At 42.8% G+C, this 13,241-nt stretch overlaps 1 protein-coding gene across 2 annotated transcripts; it reads left to right on the forward strand.

The window, feature by feature from the left end:
- The first annotated feature begins 256 nt into the window (after nt 1–256).
- On the forward strand, nt 257–7,728 carry armc10 (armadillo repeat containing 10). Of its 2 annotated transcripts, none has more exons than XM_014148381.2 (6): nt 257–536; nt 1,486–1,631; nt 1,907–2,041; nt 4,723–4,899; nt 5,021–5,092; nt 5,432–7,728. In XM_014148381.2, exons 2-6 carry the CDS (start codon nt 1,536–1,538, stop codon nt 5,681–5,683), a joined length of 732 nt encoding a protein of 243 aa, XP_014003856.1. In that variant the 5' UTR covers nt 257–536; nt 1,486–1,535; the 3' UTR covers nt 5,684–7,728. The 2 variants fall into 2 exon arrangements, with proteins under 2 accessions (XP_014003856.1, XP_014003855.1); XM_014148380.2 differs by having other exon boundaries at nt 259–964.
- Nucleotides 7,729–13,241: the final 5,513 nt, after the last annotated feature.

The raw sequence follows: 13,241 nt of genomic DNA on the forward strand, positions 1-13,241 counted from the left end.
GCCTCGGGCTCCGAGAACTTCACCACCTCTGATACTTCACCCTCATTCACTTTTATTTCTCCTCCTGCCTTCAGCTCACTTTCTACCATTCTTCTTTAACAATCCATCTCCCTTTTCCCCACCATTTTTAACCGACTCAAGCTCACCAGCTCTCTCTCCCTCTCTCTCATAATACTTCACTTCTCGTGACATATCTTGTTCTTGCTTTCTCAAGGGACGCCATGTCACAATATCCGTACAATCAGCACGTAGCGCTAAACGCTGCATCCCACATATAACGCAGCTGCTTCGTGTTGATGTTATTCTATATCAAAAGCTACCGCGACACTTCAATTTGAAACAAGATCACTCTCCGCCTTCCTTCTCCGACGTGCCTGCATTCAGCCACGCAAAAACAGTCTTGATCTGCCCAATTAGCTGATTCGCTTTCCACACACCCACCCACTCTCTCATACTCCGGTCGCCAACAGCCCATACTTGAAACTCATGATCAAGGAACTCCCGTGAAAGCAGTTGGGCGGCCATTGGGAAAAAGTGTACGGACGAGCTAAATTGTCATCTTCAACCTAGCTCGTAGCGTGTGTGCAAAATGCGTTAAATTCGTCATATTAATCTTTAGTTTGGCTAGATGATTCACTTTAAAGATCTGTATTTAGTATTTGAAGATCTGTTCATGCGTTTCACTGAATTTCCAGCATGGGCGATGGCAGTGTCATACCCAAGTTCGGTAGTATGAAGGCTTTGCTTGGGATAGTAGCTGGGGCTGGAGCCTCCTACGGGATTTATAAACTTCTCAGTGTAACTAGCTTCAAGGAAAATAAAAAAAGTGCCTACAGCGAAAGTCGTGGCCCCAAGAATAACTCACCCGGTGGTATAGTTCTGCAGCCAGGGAGCTTGTTAGCTAAGGTGTCCGGGTTGGATGTGGTTCGTGGAGGCGAAAGTCAGGCCGTGGATGTTGCATCAAGTAAGAACATTAGCTAGCAAGGTAACGTTGGCTAGCTAGCTAATAAACTAGCGAGCCAACTGAGCCTGTCATTTTGTCAAGCTTAAGTTACCAAGTCTTTAGTTAGCTAAGCTAGCTAGCCGGTTTGTTTAAATCATTAATGATCGTGTAGATAATCGAGCGTCTATATATATAATACTTAGCTAGGTAACTAGTAAAGTAGTAAATTCGTGCGGTGCCGTGGTTGAGCATAAATCAGTATTCCTAAGCTTAATTAGCGAATTAGCATGTTTAGTCCGCTAGCTAACTTGCAGCTTATATGTGTGTTGAAAAGGTTGCTGCTAGTCAGCTAGGTGACTAGGTGACTAGTCAGCTAGGTGACTAGCTAGCATTGTTGACCGCATGATCTTGTTTTGCTGTTGACAAACATGCCAGCGAACTTGCCAGCTTGCTTGAGTAACTAGTGATTCATGGGAAGAGTACTGTATGTCCTGTTGTCTACATGCACTTGGCCAGTTTAAGACATTGCTTCTCTTCCTCAGGTGACATCATCTCTAGATCACCTGGAAGCCTGGAGCCACAACACCTGAAGATGCTTCTGTCACTTCTTCAGGGCAGCCCCAACCCCTCTGACAGAGCCCAGATCCTCATCACTTTAGGAAATACTGCTGCCTTCACTGTAAACCAGGTGAGACAGGCTTATCTAAAGCTTGTCTGTTGCCTCAATTCAAACTACTGTGAAAAGGTTTCAAATTATAATTTTCCAATTCACATGTTTGGCTTTCTAGTGGTGTCATTACTCTTTAGGGGCAGATCTGTATTTTCTTGTTATATTCAATTGGTGTAATATTTCTGAAATGTACCATATGTTAAGGGGTTCAAATACCTGTGTATAATCATTGTGCCCTGTCTGAGTATTGCACATACAAGCCAACTTAATTTTCTACCCCCTCTCCCTCCCAGGATCTCATCCGTGAGTTAGGGGGCCTTCACGTCATAGCTGGCTTCCTGTCAGATCCTGTGCCAGAGGTCAGAGTGCAGACTCTGAATGCCTTGAATAACCTGAGCATGAACCTTAGGAACCAAGAGCAACTGAAGGTAAAACCCACTAGATTTCTTTTAGTCTTTTCCTTGATTCCAAAGTAAAACATCACCCCTCTAGGCACTTATAGTACATCTGAAAGGATGGATGCATATCAGCAATATGGGTGATTCCTTATGAAACGAGAACAAAATAAGACCAGGAATTTTGGGGATTTTCACAAAATCTAGGCCTAATCCATGGAAGGGTCCTTTGAAGGAAGGATTGTTTACATATATTTTACATTTGTATCTTTAACGCATAATTGAGAAATAATTCATTGAAGATGGAACATTTCTGACATTTTGGCCTTACCCAGGCCTCCTTTAAGGCTCTATAATGTTTCATCTGTAGGCACTTCAAAGGAAAAATTGGTGTCATATAAAGATTTACCGCTTGCTATGGAATATGAGTAGTATTTTGATTTCAATAAGTTTGCTTACGACAGATTTGTACCTTGTCAGCTCGGGGATTTGAACTTGCAACCTTTCAGTTACTAATCCAACGCTCTAACCACTAGGCTACCTGCCACCCCAATAATAATAATAATAATAATAAACAGCAGCAGTAAAAAAACAATAGCAAGGCAATATGCAGAGGGTCCCGGTACAGAGTCAATGTGCGGAGGCACCGGTTAGTTTGAGGTAATATGTACATGTAGGTAGAGTTATTAAGGTGACTGTTCATAGATAAAAATAAAAAAACAGAGTAGCAGTAGTGTAAAGGGGGCGGGGTCATTTGATTAGCAGTTCAGGAGTCTGATGGCTTGGAGGTATTTGTATTTATTATGGATCCCCTTCCTGGCGTCCAGCAAAATTAAGGCAGTTTATACAATTTTAAAACGTTACAATAATTCACAGATTTCACAACCCACTGTGTGCCCGCAGGCCCCAACTCCACCACTACCACATATCTACATTACTAAATCCATGTGTATGTATAGTGCGTATGTTATCGTGTGTATGCATGTGTCTGTGCCAATGTTTGTGTTGCTTCACAGTCCCCGCTCTGTTCCATAAGGTCTTTTAACTGCTTTTAAAAATCAAATGTTACTGCTTGCATCAGTTACTTGATGTGGAATAGAGTTCCATGTAGTCATGGCTCTATGTAGTACTGTGTGCCTCCCATAGTCTGTTCTGGACTTGGGGACTGTGAAGAGACCTCTTGTGGCATGTCTTGTGGGGTATGCATGGGTGTCCGAGCTGTGTGCCAGTAGTTTAGACAGACAGCTCGGTGCATTCAACATGTCAATACCTCTCATAAATAAAAGCAGTGATGAAGTCAATCTCTCCTCCACTTTCAGCCAGGGGAGATTGACATGCTATTAATATTACCTATCTGTGTACATCCAAGGGCCAGCCGTGCTGCCCTGTTCTGAGCCAATTGCAATTTTTCTAAGTCCTTTTTTGTGGCACCTGACCACACGACTGAACAGTAGTCAAGGTGTGACAAAACTAGGGCCTGTAGGACCTGCCTTGTTGATAGTGGTAAGAAGGCAGAGCATCGCTTTATTATAGACATCTCCCCATCTTAGCTACTACTGCATCAATATGTTTTGACCATGACAGTTTACAATCTATTTCCTGCTTTAGTTTTCGCTTGAAAGCAGGAATTAGGAGGATATAATTATGGTCAGATTTGCCAAATGGAGGGTGAGAAGAAGCTTTGCACGCGTCTCTTTGTGTGGAGTAAAGGTGGTCTATACAGTGAGGGGGAAAAAGTATTTGATCCCCTGCTGATTTTGTACGTTTGGTAACTGACAAAGAAATGGTCAGTCTATCATTTTAATGGTAGGTTTATTTGAACAGTGAGAGACAGAATAACAACAAAAAAATCCAGAAAAACACATGTCAAAAATGTTAGAAATTGATTTGCATTGATGGATGTGTTGACTTGAACAGCCCCCCCCCCCTTGTTCCATGCTGGCTGAAGACCTAGCTAGCCAGTAACTAGCTAACATCAGACACAGGTGAAAGGGGAAACATATAAGTAACTTTGCCATCGATGAATGTGGTAAACTTTCAGTTATATTTGCTGATACCCTACAGCAGAGGTGTCAAACTCATTCCATGGAAGGCCTAGTGTTTGCAGGTTGTTGGTTTTTCCTTTCAATTAAGCCCTAGACAACCAGGTGAGGGGAGTTCCTTACTAATTGGTGACCTTAATTAATCAAGTACAAGGGAGGAGCGAAAACCCACAGACACTGGGCCCTCCGTGGAGTGATTTTGAAACCTGTGCCCTGTAGGCAAAATCTGGCACCAGTAGAGTAGCTACATAAACCACACCCCACAGCAAACATGCATTCTCTGATGTTGGTTACGATGCAGTACTTATTTAAAGTAGGTAAGAGAATATCATGTTGCCATTGGTGTGTTAAAATGAGAGAGTTAAGGTGATGTCACCCTATCCCCTTAAAAATCCCGCCTCCGGAATCAGTGTTTGACATGGGGGAGGGGACTAGTAACTTTATGATCAAACTTTATCAATGTAGAAGCAACAGTCATTTTTCATATTTTGGTCAGCATTCTCATGAAAAACATGATTTTGACTGTTCGTGACCTTTTTAAGACCTTCCATCCTTAAGTGTTTCTATACTCAATACTCCATTCAATACCTAACCTTCTCTTCAAAGAGGAGAGGGGTTTTAACTACATCAATTTCTTCAGTTTAATCAACGTGTCTGTCCTCTGTCTGTCAGGTGTACGTGGCCCAGGTGCTGGAACTAATCGAGATGTCTCCGGTGAACTCTGACCTCCAGATGGCTGCCCTCCGGCTGCTGACCAACTTGTCCGTCACAGATGACCACCACCAGCTACTCAGGGGGTCCATCACCCTCCTCCTTTCTCTGCTCGTTGTTAGCAACCAAGTGTTACAGGTACAGTAGGAGCCATTTATGGACTGTTGTATAGCTTGTGTATATTGGAACTCAACCCAAATGTGATTCAGTGTATATCTCAGTTATGATTGAGTAATGTATTCCTACTTTTTCTTTACAGATCCAAGTTTTAAAAGTGCTTGTGAATTTATCCTCCAATCCTGACATGATGGATGACATAGTGCAAGCTCAGGTAAGACCGACATACAAATACATTTACAGCCAAAACAGACACACGGTCATCAACTCTGATAGGGCCTCGTATTACGATAATTGTTCATTTAGCCTACCTTTAAGCTTGAGCTATCTAGTCACGATCCAAATCTGTTTTCTTTGAACTGTTGGTTCAGTTCAGCACCTGGGTCTTTGGGTGTGTACATATCATACCTAGTCTCATGAGCCAGACTGTCTTCCTTTAGTATTCCCCTAATGGGTGTCCTATGCCCCAGCCTCCATGGTCCTGCTGTGTCATTATTGTTTCGAGCTCTAAACTTGACACGAGCTGTGTTGTTGCTCTCTGCGTCCTTCCCAGGCTCCAGCCTCTGTGGTGCTGCTGTTTGACGTGCGGACCAGCTCGGCGGTTCTCCTGCGGCTGCTGATGTTTGCAGGGAACTTGAAGGCCTGGAGGCCTTCTGCCCAGGTGGCGGAGGCCCTGAGGAGGAGACAGGATGGCCTGTACCGGGTCCTGCTGGATGAGTCCTCTCAGCTCCAAAGCAAACTGATCCAGCTGCTCTCTCACCCCGATGGCGAGGTCCGAGCCCAGGTGGCCCGTGTCCTCTTGTAGACCCCCATACCGAACCTCAAATCTCGACACAACCTCTCTTACCTACATTATTAATTTAACCTCCAACTCCAACCCTGTTTTTCCCAACCTCAACTCCTTTAACCTCCAGCTCTCCCGATCTTCCTAATCCCAAATCCTCCTTAATCATGCCACCAAACATGCATCCTACTTTCAAACCTCCACCCTCTTACCTCTACACCCCAACCAGACTTAATCAATCTGCCCAGGCCTGCCCGTGCCTTCAAACACCACCCTGCCCTTCACCCCTTCTGCCAATTTCCACCCAATCTGTGTCTTACTTCTCCACTCCAAACCTCAACCCAACCATCATAAACCTCCACCTCAGTAAAATCCCCTACAGCCATTGGAAATCTATCCAATTCTCCACTGATCAGTGATCATAAGGGAAGGAGGCGAGGTGGAGAGGAAGCTATTTAATAGTATTGAGACTCGGGCCACCTCTCCCTCCCCTCCCACTCCTCCTTCACTTAGGCTGGAATTTTAGGCTATATTTAAAGAGGCAGTGCTCCACTTCCAATGTGTCTTTCTCTCTCCTGAGAACATGTTGCCCACTTTCTCTTGAGGCATCCTGTTCTAGGCGAAGCCCCTTAACCTAAACCCACTGCCAAAACCTTTCAAGCAAAGAGAATGTGTCAGTAATATGCCCTCCAACACCTCACCCAACTAACTGCCCCTGCGTGGTGTGCTGTGCATATGTAATGGAGTTGGTTTGGTGAACCACACTTGCATGATGCGTAAACTTGCCGGAGAGCTGAAGACTTGCAATTGCTCCCCGACCTAATACCTAGGCTTTAGCAGAGTGGGCTAACACATCTTGTGGAGGAGACAAACTGGAGAAGCTGGCCAATCGTTACTGTACTTTGAAGTTACTTGATGCACACAATTTGAATGCCTTGTTGACACCAGTACAGGGATACACAGCTCCAGTCTTTGAGTGTCAAGTCTTGCCCTCTTAAACTATCAATCAGTAACTGATTTACACCTGGGAATCAAAGGTCAAGTTAGGTATATCTGAAATGTGTGCACTAGCAGCTTAACGCTTTCAAGCGGAAGTGGTACTCCCTGCAGACTGCTTAAATAAATTATAGGCTGAAACATTCCGTGACTTGAATTGTTTGTTTAAAGCACTGAGATAAGAAAGATGACAACCAGCTTGTCTCAGGCTTCCTATAAAATCATACAGCTTGTGAATGAGACTGAGCCAGATCAGACCTGAGAGGACTGGAGTTATGGACCCCTGATGCAGGTGTGTCACACACCGTAGACAGTTTACAGAGGAGCGAGGGAGACTACTGTCACTGATCTGTTTGTATGACTCAAATGTCAATGGGGTTTTCCCTGATCCAACGACATTCACATCATCCAAATGGGATTTTTTAGCATTGATCTCATAAGACATGAGCTGAGGCTGATTAGAAGTATAGGCTGCACTGTAGTAGGTTTCTCCAACTCCCAGCACCTAGTTCAGGTAACCGTGGCCAGATGGAAGACCATGACTGGTTCAGTGTTTCCCCTACCCATTATTCTCCCCCCTGTATAGTTGCTCTCTGTCTCAACACTTTTAGTGCCAAAAGGCCTGGATGTGGCTTTGGGGGCCTTTGCGCCCCACCTGGAAAGTCATCTAGGGGGAAGACTGGATAAATGGATTTTTTTTAGATAGGTGTGTGAGTGCTGGGCTGGAACGAAAGCCTGCACACCCAGAATTTCTCTGGGACTGGAGTTAGACCTCACTGGTCTGGTCTGTACAAATGCTGCAAAATTCTGATGTCGAGAGACTCCGTGTCAGACCCAAAACGATCTCTTCTCCCATGCTTTTGTGTTTTAGAGCAGAGATGGGAAGATGGATGTGTATTTTTCATCGGTGCCAACGGTAGCATCCCCTTGTGTAAAGCTTATCTACTACAGTTATTCAGGAAATATTTATTTTGGATTATTCAATTGTTTCTTGTTTTGGCCTTCTTAATGTATAGATTTGTTTTGTTTGTTTTACATTTGTGAGTAAATATGTTTTATTTTAAAGGTGACTGCCTCCAACTCTCCATGCCTCATTATTTGAGATTGTTATAAATGAAAAGTTGAGGTTCCTTTATTTCCACTAAAATACGCTGTGCAATCTATGCCCTCTAGTGTTGAAGCTGGTAAGTGGTTCAAAGCCAGCATATTATGGCACTGTGGGTTTCTCTGACCAAGAGGGAGGGGAAAGGTTTGTGCTCCCCCCCCCACATAGCAAAGGATTATTCATGTTTTCATGCTAATACAACTCTTTCCACAAACAAAAGCAGCGAGATCACACATATTGGTTGTATTGTCAAAGTCAGACCATGTAGACCAGGAGCATAACAGTTGATTTATGCAGAAAGACATTTGTCAATCACAGTGAAGGCTCCTCGGAGGAGGAAGGGGAGGACCATCCTCCTCAGTGAATTTCATACAAATAGTGAAACATTAAAGTATACTAACATAAAACATTAAACTATACAAAATATATTCACGTCACCAAATAACTGCTTAAAACACTAATTGTCAATGAAGGTCTACAGTAGCCTCAACAGCACTCTGTAGGGTAGCACCATTGTGTAAACGGAAGACGGCTAGTTTCCGTCCTCTGGTCACATTGACTTCAGTACAAAACCTAGGAGGCTCAATTATGACAACTTCCAGAGGACACCCTACAACCTATCGGAGCTCTTGCAGCATGAACTTGTTGGATGCATTTGCAGTTTGTTTTGTCTGTTTCCGATTAGGGATATCTTCCCTTGACTCGACAGCTTGGGTAATGGGATGGCTGGTTGAGTGGGGCTCCCGAGGGGCGCAGTGGTCTAAGGCACTGCTTCTCGGTGCTAGAGGCGTCACCACAGACACCCTGGTTCGAATTCAGGCTGTATCACAACCGGACGTCATTGGGAGTCCCATAGGGCGGTGCACAAATGGCCCAGCGTCGTCCGGGTTTGGCCGGTGTAGGCCGTCATTGTAAATAAGAATTTGTTCTTAACTGACTTGCCTAGTTAAAGGTTAAATTAAATAATAAACTCCTGAGGCACTCACATGGGCTTTAACGATATAAGGATGGCGATGGATATGGCCAGTTTGTGATACTTTGCTGGGCTGATGGATTTGGGCAGTTTGTTCATTATGGATACCAAAACTGCTGGAGTAACCTCTATTAGCTCCAAAAGAGGAGTCAACATAATTCATGTAATTTCCAAAGCCACAGGGTTTGTAAGCCATATCTTTTGCCCCTTGTTTAGGGACTTTGACATGTTGCTCTGAGACAATGTTAGGGAAAGTTTGCCCTTTTAGATGGGATGGTGGGTGGGCTGATTCTCTGAGTGCTCACACAGCCTCCACTGCTCTGAGGAAAACCTCCAGTCTTGGTAGAGTCATAGCCACTGGATACAGGGTGCTGGACACTGGTTCCGCAGGTCACGTGTTTGGGCTTCTTGCTGATGGGGACTTTCACCTGTTGCTTAGAGAAGGGAGAAGTCTTCTTTGACCCAAGGCCTGGTTACTAGTGGGCTTGGGAAATAAGATGGATTGACGAGAGAAGCCTTGTCTATCTAGGCCAGAAGAGCTGGATGCGGCAGATCGGTACGCTGAAGACATATCCAGATTGTGTTTGTGGGCATTGGGGACTGTGTCATTATGGCATCAAAACTGCTAGAAGAACCTTAATAGTTTCCAAAGCGATTGGATGCAGGAAGCTGGACCCCGGGTCTGGAGGTCATGTCTTTGGGCTTCTGAGTCTGATTAATTGGGACTTTGTTCTGCTGCTCAGAAACGGAATGACCAGAAGGCTGGTAGTTTGTGGGCTTGGGAAATAAGATGTATTGGCTAGGGGGGCTGACCTTTGGGAAACTCACTTAGCCACCAGTTCTGTAAGGACCACCTTGTCCAGAGGAAGAGCTAGAGGGGGAAGATCTTTGTACATTAGCTTTCCTTGACCGCTGGACATTGGGAACTCTCCCCCGACGCTCAGTTTGGCTGGGCGGCCAGCTCTAGGAAGAGTCTTGGTGGTTCCAAACTTCTTACATTTAAGAATGATGGAGGCCACTGTGTTCTTGGGGACCTTCAATGCTGAACACGTTTTTTGGTACCGTTCCCCAGATCTGTGCCTCGACACAATCCTGTCTCGGAGCTCTACGGACAATTCCTTCAACCTCATGGCTTGGTTTTTGCTCTGTCAACTGTGGGACTTTATATAGGCAGGTGTGTGCCTTTACAAATCATGTCCAATCAATTGAACAGTGGTGGGAAAATTACCCAATTGTCATACTTGAGTAAAAGTAAAGATACCTTAATAGATAATGACTCAAGTGAAAGTCACCCAGTAAAATACTACTTGAGTAAAAGTATTTGGGTTTAAATATACTGAAGTATCAAAAGCAAAATTATAAATAATTTCTAATTCCTTATATTAAGCAAACCAGATGGCACCCTTTTATTGTATATATACAGTTGAAGTCGGAAGTTTACATACACCCTAGCCAAATACATTTAAACTCAGTTTTTCACAATTCCTGACATTTAATCCTAGTAAAAATTCCCTGTCGTAGGTCAGTTAGGATCACCACTTTATTTAAAGAATGTGAAATGTCAGAATAATAGAAGAGAGAATAATTTATTTGAGCTTTTATTTCTTTCATCGCATTCCCAGTGGGTCAGAAGTTTACATACACTCAATTGGTATCTGGTAGCATTGCCTTTAAATTGTTTAACTTGGGTCAAACATTTCAGGTAGCCTTCCACAAGCTTCCCACAATAAGTTGGGTGAATTTTGGCCCCTTCCTCCTGACAGAACTATTGCAACTGAGTCAGGTTTGTAGGCCTCCTTACTCACACACGCTTTTTCAGTTCTGCCCATACATTTTCTATAGGATTGAGGTCAGGGCTTTGTGATGGCCACTCCAATACCTTGACTTTGTTGTCCTTAAGCCATTTTGCCACAACTTTGGAAGTATGCTTGGGGTCATTGTCCATTTGGAAGACCCATTTGCAAGCAAGCTTTAACTTCCTGACTGATGTCTTGAGATGTTGCTTCAATATCTCCACATAATTTTCCATCCTCATGATGCCATCAATTTTGTGAAGTGCACCAGTCCCTCCTGCAGCAAAGCACCCGCACAACATGATGCTGCCACCCCCGTGCTTCTCGATTGGGATGAGGTTCTTCGGCTTGCAAGCCTCCCCCTTTTTCCTCCAAACATAACGATAGTCATTATGGCCAAACAGTTCTTGTTTTGTTTCATCAGACCAGAGGACATTTCTCCAAAAAGTACGATCTTTGTCCCCATGTGCAGTTGCAAACCTTAGTCTGACTTTTATGGCAGTTTTGGAGCAGTGGCTTCATCCTTGCTGAGCGGCCTATCAGGTTATGTCAATATTGGACTTGTTTTATGGTGGATATACATACTTTTGTACCTGTTTCTTCCAGCATCTTCACAAGGTCCTTTGCTGTTGTTCTGGGATTGATTTGCACTTTTCGCACCAAAGTACGTTCATTTTTAGGAGACAGAACGCGTCTCCTTCCTGACCGGTATGACGGCTGCGTGGCCCCATGGTGTTTATACTTGCGTACTATTGTTTGTACAGATGAACGTGGTACCTTCAGGCGTTTGGAAATTTCTCCCAAGGATGAACCAGACTTGTGGAGGTCTACAATTATTTTCCTGAGGTCTTGGCTGATTTCTTTTGATTTTCCCATGATGTCAAGCAAAGAGGCACTGCGTTTGAATGTAGGCCTTGAAATACATCCACAGGTACACCTCCAATTGGTTCAAATTATGTCAATTAGCCTATCAGAAGCTTCTAAAGTCATGACATCATTTTCTGGATTTTTCCAAGCTGTTTAAAGGCACAGTCAACTTAGTGTATTTAAACGTCTGACCCACTGGAATTGTGATTAAGTGAAATAATCTGTCTATTAACAATTCTTGGAACAATTACTTGGGTAGTGCACAAAGAAGATGTCCTAATCGACTTGCCAAAACTATAGTTTGTTAACAAGAAATTTGTGGAGTGGTTGAAAACGAGTTATAATGACTCTAACCTAAGTGTATGTAAACTTCCGACTTCAACTGTATATACGAATAGCTAAGGGAACACAGCCAGAGGTACACTGTTTAGTGAGTCCGCCAGATCAGAGGTAGTAGGGATGACGAGGGACGTTCTCTTAATATGTGTGTGAATTGGACCATTTTCCTGTCCTGCTAAACATTCAAAATGTAACGAGTACTTTTGGGTGTCAGGGAAAATGCATGGAGTAAAAAAGTACATTGTTTTCTTCAGGAATGTAGTGAAGTAAAAGTTGTCAAAAATATAAATGGTAAAGTACAGATACCCCGAAAAACTACTTAAGTAGTACTTCAAAGTAATTTTACTTAAGTACTTTACACCAGTGCAATTGAATTTACTACAGTTGGACTTCAATCAAGTTGTAGAAACACCTCAAGGATGGTCAATGGAAACAGGATGCACCTGAGCTCAATTTCGTATCTCATAGCAAAGGGTCTGAATACTTATGTAAATAAGGTATTTCTGTTTATTTAGAATACATTTGCGGGGGGGAAAAAAGTTTTCTCTTTGTCATTATGGGGTAGTGTGTGTAGATTGAGGGATTTTTTTTTAAATACATCACAGCCTAATTCTAAAATGTAACAAAATATGGAAAAAGTCAAGGGGTCTGAATACTTTCCGAATGCACTGTAAGTGCGGCTTGGAACGTTGCTCGTCCAATCAGCATCCAGGACCCAAACAAGTTATATAATTGACCAATAAAAAATAGAGTTCCAAACCTCTCTGCCAATAACAGCTAGTTTTCTGTTATTTCCTTCCCTACTCAGACGACTCCCAGACAGTCCTAGCAAAGTTCTTACTTGAGAAACACTCTTTGCTACTAAGCTTTTTTAATTTTTTTTATTCAAAACAATCACAGTAAGGTATTTAATTGTTACCGAGAAATGATTTGATGTAAAGATAATAACAGCTGCATTGGACCTTTTAACCCTCATACTACCAACATATTTTACATGTATTACTAATGGGTCATTTTGACGCCAATAAAAAACTATTGGAAAAAGCAACAATCATAGCAAACTATCAACCTAATTCTTATCAAAACATCATTAGATATGTAAATAATGTTATCTGAAATACAAAATACAATCCCAAACAGACTATTTTAACAAAATGACAGGTAATTTGCATATTCAGTCAAACGAATATATATTTTTCCCTTAACTTTTTTCCAAAGTACAATCCACATTTAGCTCTAAAGCTGATTTAACATCGTTTGATTGTAGTATCATTTAGTTTTCATAATTTTTAAGTAAATATAAATGTCATATTTATGTAGTAAAAGTGCCACTTATTAAAGGTGGAACACCAAAATGGGAAATATACTTTTATTGACAAAAAGTGATGAATCCATTTATCCTTAGAGACAATGACCAAAAATATGGCTTGGTTTTCTTTATTTACTTGCCCCACAGCTAGCATTAGCACCGCTGCTACTGAAACAATAGGAGTAGTAGGGCCCATG

This window comes from Salmo salar, chromosome ssa16 (assembly GCF_905237065.1).
Source record: "Salmo salar chromosome ssa16, Ssal_v3.1, whole genome shotgun sequence".
Classification (NCBI taxonomy): Eukaryota; Metazoa; Chordata; class Actinopteri; order Salmoniformes; family Salmonidae; genus Salmo; species Salmo salar.